Source organism: Montipora capricornis, chromosome 1 (assembly GCF_036669925.1).
Source record: "Montipora capricornis isolate CH-2021 chromosome 1, ASM3666992v2, whole genome shotgun sequence".
Taxonomy (NCBI): domain Eukaryota; kingdom Metazoa; phylum Cnidaria; class Anthozoa; order Scleractinia; family Acroporidae; genus Montipora; species Montipora capricornis.
The window spans coordinates 20,890,178-20,901,233 of record NC_090883.1 but is presented as its reverse complement, the minus strand read 5'-3'; the positions used below and the strand labels follow the sequence as shown (position 1 = coordinate 20,901,233).

The window sequence follows — 11,056 nt, the reverse complement described above, 5'->3', positions numbered from 1 at the left end:
ATGTCCCACGAATTTATGAGCAATGATTCTCGCCGCCCCATGTTTCAATCAGTTGCTAAAGAAGCAATAGTGCACTTGGACTGAGTGAGTCATGAATATCGCATGATCTCGGTTGATCACTAAGGCCATGCGATATCTTTTCTTTGACGTCCTGGCAATAAAAAAAAAGGAGACAAAGATATTATACTGTTGGATGTGTATATTTATATACATGCTGACGATTACTGGAAAACGCTTCGCATGATACCAGAAACGAAGGATGACCGTGAGGACTAAGTTGAAGTTTGCCGGCCAGTTTAGGTGACGTTGAAACACGCCTGAATCAAGGGATACTTTCTTCGAAACTAGAACAGTCCCAACTTATACCTCTGTGAACAACGTTGCAAGATCACGCCAAGGTTTGGCAAGCTCGCCATGAATCCTGCCAATTTTTGCGATCGAAGAACAATCCAAAACAGCGGGTCATCAAGTGCGCTTTGCCAACCGGTAGGACAAGCTGGATCCCTCTTTTCCTGCCAAAACGATGTTGAGCTTTAAAATGACGTTCTTACAAGTATTTTCATTAACCTCGATACATCTCTCGACAAAAACAAGTGCAGCGTACCAGTTTGCCATAAAACTTGCCAAAACAACTAGTGGTTAAGTTTCTTGGACACGAGGCATCGGGCTAATCCCCAGTTAAAAGTGGACGTTTCAAACAGTTTTTGAATTCGTGCTTTTAAAGCTTTTTCATGACTAACCTCTCACCAGCTTCGTCGTCTGCCTAATGATTTTGCATTAAACCCCACTGGCGGCACTCCTGCGGATTTTTTCGCCTTTTCCTGGGTTCCAGACATATTTAGTGAATAATTATTCACACGAATAAAAAAAGGAAAACACCCTGATATGCTCCCTAAGTATTGGAGGATTAAACAACACTATTAATTAGCTTAAGGTGGCTTGATCACAGTTTTCCGCAGTCAAATAAGGTGGATTTAGAAAAACGAAACCAAATTACGGTCGTGGTGCTTTAGAAGTGAAAACCCAGCAGAATGCTGAGCATGGCGCATTCACGCACAAAAATTTGGAACCACAACTCGGTGGCTGTTCTAAAATAGTTTCGACTACTAATCTAATAGTCGCGTCTATTAAAGAAAAAAAAATCAGCCATATACAGACGAATCATGAAACATCCGTCTTGATTGAAATTCTATGATACGAGCTGCTTTTAAACTTTCTTTCTTTGTAATTATTTTAAGTAACGCAAATGCCTGCAAATATAACTGAGTGAATTTTGCATACATGAACGACCACCGCATCCTTCGAGCCTTGTTTTAATCGAGATGCGTTACCATGGTAATGCTGCTGCCAACAACATAAACTGACCGAAAGATTGAAAAACTGCGTGGTAGTACATTATCAGTGACCAACTGTTTGAGCTTACGATGCAATATTGCGTAAATATGTCAGAAATGGGATAGTATGAGTGCATCAAAACTGTGTTCAGGTCACCTAAATCCAAATCCGATTACAGTATTTCATTAGTCAATCGCACCAGACAATAAATGAAATTAAGAAATTTGTAATGCAGCTAAGAGCATCGAGGTCCCGGTTATATACTTATGTTTCATTCATTCTCATGCTGGATGAAAAACAGGGAAGGGCTTACATTGGATTCCTTGCAGCCCCTGACCGCACGAAACGTGATATAAGGGTGGGTCTTCTCAACGGTTTTGTCCATGATGATTGTTTACCTGGCTATGTATAAAAATGAAAGAATTAATCTCCTTAATTAAAAAACGTTGGCTTACCCTCCTCGCAAACATAGCTTGAATGTTCAGATACTTGGGCTCACTCCTAAACAGGGGTCTGGACCCAGTGATGCCGAAGCTTTAATCGTGAACAGTGGATTTTGCTTTGGCATCTTGCCCTGTACCATTTGACGTTACAATCGAGTCGACAGACGGTTAACGGCGTTATATCCACATACGTTAGCGGTGGTGCGTCCCCAGTTAGCAGAGAGGACTCTAAGAGTCGTAAATAAAGGGCAGCTAAGCACGGCTGAAGTCCACTGGCAAACATTAAGTTCCTGTGGAGCTACAATGATAAAGCCTGTGTCACAAGATACTATGGTAATGTACCACTGTAGACAATCGTGATCCAAAGATGTTAGGTGCAGCATTTCCTCACTCCAAACACCGACCCCGTTTCAGCGAAAATACTAGAAAATTTATGACCCGGACTATTAATCTTATTTTCTGTCAGTAGCATAGGTTTCCCACTTATTTGTATTGCTGGCAATTGAGCCTTTTCCTGATTGAAAAATGCCAAAACTGCTACCGTGTACGCATGTTGGTGACTTGTTTTGACACGAAGACATTTTTGAAAAAAAATCGCAAAAATGACACTATTTTCGCGCGCTCACTGTTGTTCTATGAGGAATCTTGTCCTCGTTGTCGTTCTCCTCCTATAATCTAAAGCTCTCGGACGCTAATATATGTGAAACGCAGGGCAGTAAGATTACTCAACCAAATTAATTACACTAACGTATTATGAAAAGCCGAAAAACAATGATGGCAAACTATGAAATTTACAGGCCGCAGTCTATTCTTCAATGCCTCACGAATGCACCTGAAAGTCCATTTAACCGTAAATTTCAAATTTCACAGATTCAAAGTACACTTTCAGAGATATACTACAGTTTTCCGAATATACAAGATCAAGATTTTGAAAGCTGTGAAATTAAAGCAACAGGTTGTCTCTTCTGAAGTATTAGTCATGGCAATTCATGTAAAATGTAATTTTACCTAACAATTAAATACAAATCAGAAGAAAATGCTAAATATAGCGATAGAGCTCCTGGAGGGGGACTGCAAACTAGACATTACCTATGACGAGCAGAGAAGAGGCGCTATACCCATCAAAGTCAAATATACCCAATGACCAAATTCAATGCAGATGCCACTCACAAAAAAAGGCGAGGTGGAGGGGCAAACGACACTTGATGTTTGGTCGTCACAGATTTTGCAAATCCATTTTGCTCGTGTCCTATTATACCAATGTAATGAAACACGAGACAAAAATTTTCCTCGAATTTAAAAGAACTTCACATTGGTGCATCCCTAAATTTCGCAATATATCAAACGGTAAACGTGGGGTAAGTGAGAATAGTAATAATCACAGCAATTTATAAGGATAAAGATAGTGATATTAAGTAACGACCGAGAAAGTAGAAGTGAAATTCCTTACCTTTGTTTCCAGGAACTTTGTTCGGCACAATATATTCTATGGAAAAATTGTGAACCAAACTAATTTTTTTGCTGTATTTTTGTCGGTATAACTTCAGGCGTTCTTTCAACAAATGCAAAAGAAACCACTTTTGTGCAGGTCTCAAGTGCCAAATAAACAACTACTCAAAGCTACGCATTTTCATTCGTTGATATCCTACTCACTGCATGTATCATCGAAAGTGCATTGAGTGCGCATTCAATCTTTTGTTAGCTTTGACATTGAAATAACCTAAGCCAGAATTGAGACAGCTCTTGTTTTTCAAATTTATAACGGATTCTGGACTTCTCCCATAAAACGTAAACGACAAGACAACTTTTAAATCATTTTAATGCGCGACATCATTCAATTGGAAAACCTCCCCGTTTTATTTCACGAGCAATGAGAGTTCAAACCTTTGGGCTTCTTGCAAATATAAGCTAGACTGTTGTCACAGTTCTGGTCGTTCCACGGCCATCATTATAATTTCTCACACTAACACAATCTTCTGAGCTCGCCCAATCGTCTGGATTCCAAGCATCCCAGTTAGTATACACAACATTTGAACCATCGGACCACTTAAATTCACTCTCGACTCCTTTATCGTTCAACCCTAGAAAAAAATAATAATAAAAAATAAATAAAAGAAGAATAAAAGTGGTGATGTGGTTTTTTTTTTAAGTTTAACCGCTTGTGTTCAATTGCAAAAGTCCTTGAGAGGGCTCACTTTGAACGCACAACCCGACCTCGGACGCCTCCATTTCCACGTCAACTTTGTGGCTATTTCCAGCCGAAAGCGGTGCTTGCGAAAAAAAGTTCTTGCCTAGGAAGACATTAATTATACTACTCTAATGCTGTAGCTGCCCACAGTATTCTACTCTTAAGAGCCGGAGAAGACGTGGAAAAAAATCCTAGTGATAAACCTTAATGCCCGTCATGTCAACGAACCATCGCCGTGAACCACAGTTCAGTTCGGTATTCTATTTGCCGTTGTAGTTATTTCATTAAATGTGGCCACTTTTCCAGCCAATAAATACAGAGATTTTAACGATCCTACAGGTTCATTAAAGTTATGGATGTGCAACTACTATTGATTGGCAATTTTATCATTTTTTAACACGTCTACCGAGGAACTGATTTCTTCGTTTTTTGACCAAGCGCTACCCGAAATAAACTGTGTCAGTGATTCAGAATCATTACAATCACCGATAGAATGGTTCTCTACGACCATAAACGGTTATTATAAGAAAAACTTGGTCATCTTAACGTAAATAGCATCCTGGGAAAAGCAGACGAAGTGATTAATCTACTCGACGGATGTGCTTTTCATATCCTTTTCATCACTGAAAGCAGATTGATAAGACTATCTCTTCTTCTTTACTTGCCCACCCGCGATATCGTATTATTCGACGGGATTGGAAAAACGGAGGAGGTGGTCGTCTATATCGTCTACTCTCTATATCAGATCGAACGTAACGGCCCACCGTCCGATTAAATTCGAGCCAGGGGCCCGTTTCTCAAAAGTCCCGAAAACTTTTCGGGCCCGAAAAGCCATTTGTGAAATTGCCAACCGCTTGTTTTAGAAAGCCAATCTTTCAACATGTTTTCAAGGCAACAAAAAGAAAAATAACTGTGAAGTTTGACGAATTAAATCCTCTCTTTTCTTGAGATACAGAGGGAATTGTGACACCCGAAAACGGCCCGTAAAGTTTCGGGACTTTTGAGAAACGGGCCCCAGGAGTCGAATCAATTTGTTTAGATGTAAAGGACTATGCAAATAATTGGTTTCTGATCTGTGCTTGTTACCGCTCTCCTGGGAAATGTAAAATCACGGATTTTATTCCAGCCTGTGCGTTAGCAGCTAAGAGAATGTACGCCAAACGAAAGAAATCAGATTGGCAACAAGCGGAAATTTGCAAGTCGGGATTTGTGATCACGATCTGATCTTTGTTGTGAAGAAACAAAAGCTACCAAGACTTAAAGCGAGAACAATAGAGTTTAGATCTCTGAAGAATTTGGATCAAAATGCGTTTCTCTCTAATCTAAGAAACGTTCCATGGATCAGCTCTTACATTTTCGAAAATATCGATGATATGTGATTGGTCTGGCCTGTTCAAACAAGTCCTCGACGAACATGCACCCGTGAAACGAATACAGCTTCGCAACAACCAATTGCCGTGGATAAGCCCCGATATTCAAAAGCATATTTGAATACGAAATCGACTTTAAAATAAATTTCACCGTGTACCAACATACTTAAATTGGTGTCAATACAAGCAACAACGGAACACAGTCACAGCAATAAAGAGAGGGGCAATCAAGGATTTCTGTGCTGATATACCGTCAACAACACCATCCACCTGTCTATTCTGGAAAAAGATGAAATCGCTTCTCCCAAAAAAAAAAAATATCGAATATTGATGGTTCCGCTGACTTCCGCCTTTTCGACAATGGCTAACTAACATCTCATCCGAGCGCTGTACTATAAAACCATAAAAGCAACAACAACGACAACAAAAAGAATTCACTACCAATCCAAGCTTCTGCATCCAATCCATAACGTCCTACTTCTAACGTTATATGCGCTTGCTCAACTGGGGAATTGATGCTTGCCAACTCTGCTTGTTGATACAGACATGCCAGTCTTGCATTATACCAGGATTTCTTGTTCAGGTTGAACTGATAACAGAATTGTCCGAATTCTTTCCAACCAGTTTGACAACTACCGAGCTCTAAAATACAAAAAAAAGGTAATTATGGCACACCCAAGAATGCGTAGCACGGTGAAGCGCGAAGCTCTAGGAGCAGGAGATTTCCCTACTAGATTCTCAGGCAATATCTGTATCCTTCTCAAAGATAACAAGACTAACGTTGAGATACAGGGGTGCATGGGTATATTATTCAGTGGTGTGTCATTAAAGACATCTTGGTATTTCTATTTTCAGAGCAGTATTCACATTGCAAAAGAGTTAATGAAGTTAAGTCGGGTTTAGGCCTGCGTTATTCAAAAAGTGGATGACGATATCCACCGGATAAATCACTATCCAGCGGGTAAACACTAACAAAACCAAATGCGTTATCCAGTGGAAAGCGCTATCCACCGTTTGAAAACTGGGGTGACACCCGTGTCTTTTACTCTAGAGGACGTGGGTGAAACGACTTTTGTCAGCATAGAGGCGAATTTTTGAAGGGAAGGTAGCTCAATGTGCGCTAAGAAACGTCAAAACTACAAAACAGACAATCCCTTGTGACACACTATTGTAATAAAATCCGTTGATTATAGGCATACATGCGCTGAAAATTGTGTCAGCTTCCTATTAATAATTTTGCATATTAGCCCCTAACTTTACAAACTATTCCTACCAGCAAGATATATTTTGCTGACTTCTCGAGATGAGAAATATCTTTTCCATACGGCCAATGAACGAATCAGAAATCCACCAGCTGATGGTTGAGCTGACTTGCTGCCCACAGTCAGCGAAAGACTTGTATTACCAGAGTAAAGAGAAGATGTTCCTTGATGAAGTGATGATCTAAGGTAGAAACTGCACGTGTGATTCTGCGAACAATGAAAACGAGCCATGGCAAAAAAACTTGTTCTTCGACCGGGGAAGTACATTCTTAGGCGAAAGTGCATGTTTCTGGGTAGTTGGAGAAATCCAAGTAAGCTTGATATTTCAGACTGCATTTCTTTTTTAAATACCATTTTTGCTTGAAGCAATCTTAAAACAATCTGAAATAATCTGGTGTAAATCTCAAGATAGCTAAAGCATTACGCAATTTGTCACTGACCTTTTTGTTCCATTTATGTACAATACCAGACCTCTTTCCAGTTGCCAAGAAAACATCACGTGCTGCCATACAGTGTTGCCAGTGGTCAGTGAATCAAACAACGTCCAGTTCTTTGTTCCAGTAACGACCGCCACATAAAGCTGACCGTTCGCGACATACACTGCAAATCCAGGTTTCCCTTGAAGCAGTGTTTCGTTTCCTATCGTGTTTACGATAAACGTGTTTCTGGTCCACGTTTGTGCACCATCCTCAAACTGCCCCACAAACGAGACTGTGATACCGTTAATGCATTGGCTGGGGTCGGTGATACAATCATCTGAAAATGGACCGGTTTCTACGTATGCGTTATAACCGGCAAACCGTAAAGCATCTCTTCCGACTTGATAACGATCGGTTTTGTTCATTACGTTCCCAAAGACAGAACCTGGGATGGTTCCTGCTACTTTAGTTCCATTGTCTACAAGTGCATTCAGTGGCCAATAGTAACTGGTTGCACTGATCCAGTCTGAAAAACATAACCATTGCCTCAGTAGGGAAGCGCTAAGGGTCGTTGCTGAGAACTAAATACTAGTCAATATTTCAAAACACGCGCCTTCAAATCAAGGAAACGATAAAAGGATAACTTTGACAAATGTTCTTGCAGGATAAATACACCTCGTAGTTCGTCGAGACATCGAGAAGCTTTTAGTTTCAAAGGGTTACTTTGAAGGGTAACTGGCTGCACTGATCCAGTGTGCAAACATAACCATTGACTCAATAGGGAAGAGGTTAGACTAAGAGTCGTTGCTGAGAACTATAAATACAAGTCAATATTTCAAAACATGCGCCCTAAAAGCAAGGCAACGATTAAAGGAAATTTTTAAAAGGTTCTCACAGCACAAATACACCTTTTAGTTCGTAAATACGAACGCTCGTTATTCAACACCCTGAAGAGGCTTTCATCTTTAAAGGGTTACTGGTTTTGGCAAGTATTTTCGGACAGTGGGGAATGCCTCTCTCTTGGAAGATAAAATCCTGTGAAATAACAGATAAGAACTCGAACTTCCTGTAATGGTCAATGAAGCAGGAAACAGCCGCATTCAATTTCTTAGGTGTCCGTGCGCTCATGTACTACATAATTGTTCGGCATGATTGCTCTTCAATTAACTTTTTGCTGGCAAAACAATTATTTAATGGCAGTTTTTGATGAATTACTTACTGCCTGTCACGGGGAACTTATCACTGTCCGTGGAAGCTGATGATCACGAAAAAAGAAAAAGAAAAGAAAAAACAAAGCATCTATTAGTTAGGGAAAGACGTTTACTGCATTAAAGAAGATCCACGAAGGTCGAAATTGTGCAGTAAAATTGAACAAACTAAGGAAAGATGGTCCTCGGGATGACAAAAAAATGCACTTCCAAATATTAAATTTAAATTTTAAATTTAAAGTTAAAAATGGAACGCCTATTACTATTTAGTAATCCTTAGTGATATAGTCTGACATTCGCACAAGACTGGTTCTAATTTGGTTCTGCTTTAATGAAATGTATTTTGAACTATTAACGTACACTTGCACTGCAAAACGCTTCTTGCTGACTTGGCAGGTTATGACATCGTTAGGTGAATTGTTAAACTGGAGCGGCAAGCCAGAATCAGGAAGATTTCTTTAAGCTTCCCTTCTTTCAATGAATCGTATTCAAACTCAACACGCTCTAAACAACTTTGTTTAAACCAATAGTCGAAAAATAATCACACAGCAGTTTACCGTTAACATATAGATGACCACGTTGAAGCTCATCACATTCCTTTCTTACCCATTTTCTTTTTGCAAATGAAGGGTCTGTATTCACCACAGCTGACATCTTTCCAGGCTCCTCTGGATGCATCAATCTCCACACAGGCCCTGTAGTCTAAGAGTGTAAAATAATCCGGAGTTAGCGTATCCTTTTCGTTTATTTACACACAGTCTCAACAGAGACTTAATAAGTTATGACAGATTTAACTTTACTTATTTAAACGGCATTTTATTTCGATGATGACTTTCAACCTCCGGTTGATTTATTATTGATATCACGTTCAGTTCTTGAGGAAACGTTCCGCTAAGTCTTAGAGCTTTATCGAGAGAAAGCGTAATTCAAATCATAGGTGAGGAACATCAGACAACTCGGCAATCAAAATTGGGCGTTTGTCAACACGAACCTTAAGGCTAGGCCAAACGATAAATGCTGGACGATCCAACATGTTGGTTGCATGTTGGACAGTCCAACATGTTAACTATTAGGGGGTGGCCAAAGGATACCAAACATCCATTCAACATGTTTGATCAAACATGAGACGCATTGGGTTGTGGGTAAGGATATTTCCCAGCGTACACCACGTTGTAACTTCAACGGCTGTTTGCAAAATGGCGGAGAGTAAAGTGAAATTTAAGCGTTGTTTATCAGTGTTATTAGTACTTGACGAGCTTGAAGAAACGGAGGATACAGCAAGTAAACGAGGTAAAACAAGAGAATGGATTCGAAGACGACAAGAGGGTGGTTATTTTACCAATATTGTTCGAAAACTAGCCGCCGAAGACACGGCAGCTTATCGCCAGATGATAAGAATGAAATGCGAGGACTTCATTGGATATTGCAAGAAATAGAAGCGGATATTACCCCTCGTCAACTGTCGGTCAGTTTCCTCGTCGCTCCAACGTCTTGCTTTTTGTTTTGGTGTTTTTGGCTAGAAGTTTGATCGATATTCTGCGCTGCTTCCTCGCTCGCTGACATTTCAAACTACACTGGTGCTAGCAAACGGTGTCTATGGTAACGACTGAATTTGCAGTCACAATGAGCGTGCGCGAAGAGAATCGCGGCCCGGAACTTACAGAAGGGTGCAAGAAACCTATGTCACCGAGAGGTATTTACTTTGGTTCTTTAATTGTGATTGCCAATTAAACTTACTTTGTGATGTATAATCCTTCGGATATCCACCATCCCAAGCCGTGAGCCTGTATGCGCTTCCGTCGCTCCAGTAGAAATGTTTATTCACGTCTCGATCATTTAAACCAATCCAAAAAGAGTAAGCCCAGCTACTCAGAGCCTTCAAACGATCATTCAGCCAGTTTTTCTCCCGGACGCTGACTATGCTGACAAGATCACCGCCACGACTCAAACACGTTGCACGAGCATCTAAACCGTAAAACAGATCGTTGTGGCAACAATACTATAAAAGAGACCTGTTTTAAAACCCATAAGAAGAAAAACAACCCGTGAAAACTTTAATCCCGACTTACGGCGGACAGCAAAATGTAGTTTGACGTTAGAGATTGACGCAGTTTGCATGTTTTGATAGAGAGAAAAAAAGATAAAGAGCTAGAACAGCACAAATAGTGCAACGGAAAGGGTAAAATATAGAATTGTCTCATCTTTGACTTCAAAATTTTCAGATATAACAGATGCCAAGTTGTTTATGTATCAGATACATCCAAGATTAGTAAATCCCGAAAAAAAAAATTACGCGAATGGCAATCTCATGTGCTGAAAACTGTTTCCGAAAACTTCCTATCCTTTGAACTGACGTCTAGACGTCCAAAAACAATGTTTTCGAGAAGTATTGGACTCACACTAAAACTGAAAACGGTACTTAGTACATAGTGCATAGTGCAAGTGCAAGTGCCTTACTGGGGAAAGCGACTTAACTCTATTTTTCCTGCACCAGTCTATCAAGCTACAAAGTTGGATCGAGAAGAAGAGGGTGTATTTTTTTTTTCTTGCCTCTCCCCCTCTCCGTCATCTCTCATGCTTCTGACTCACCCCCTTGGTGGCAATTTACTGCTCTCTCCAATCATTCCGCGAAGGGCATACTGAGCGTTTGACTACTAAAATGCACATGCACCGCCGGCTAGAAAACAAAGAAAGTGTCACCACATGCACTATTACTTCTCAAGTACAAACCTGCCCAAATCTTCCACTGATTTGAGTTTATTTGGTAGCAGTTTTCATCAAGTCCAATTTCCCAACCAACACCGCATTTCTTTGAAGACGCTAAAAACAAG

General features: G+C 40.2%; 1 protein-coding gene across 1 annotated transcript in view; it reads right to left on the bottom strand.

Annotated features, from left to right (window-relative positions):
- Nucleotides 1–1,950: 1,950 nt before the first annotated feature.
- Nucleotides 1,951–11,056, bottom strand: part of LOC138023453 (macrophage mannose receptor 1-like) — a 35,765-nt gene continuing 26,659 nt past the window's right edge. The window contains exons 10-19 of the mRNA XM_068870475.1: nt 10,956–11,045; nt 9,963–10,190; nt 8,832–8,927; nt 8,237–8,272; nt 7,039–7,543; nt 6,610–6,779; nt 5,778–5,978; nt 3,663–3,859; nt 3,229–3,264; nt 1,951–2,076 (exon numbers count right to left, since the gene is read on the bottom strand). Of these exons, the coding sequence (XP_068726576.1) occupies nt 3,687–3,859; nt 5,778–5,978; nt 6,610–6,779; nt 7,039–7,543; nt 8,237–8,272; nt 8,832–8,927; nt 9,963–10,190; nt 10,956–11,045 (1,499 nt within the window). The 3' untranslated portion in view covers nt 1,951–2,076; nt 3,229–3,264; nt 3,663–3,686. The remainder of the gene's footprint in view (nt 2,077–3,228; nt 3,265–3,662; nt 3,860–5,777; nt 5,979–6,609; nt 6,780–7,038; nt 7,544–8,236; nt 8,273–8,831; nt 8,928–9,962; nt 10,191–10,955; nt 11,046–11,056) is intronic.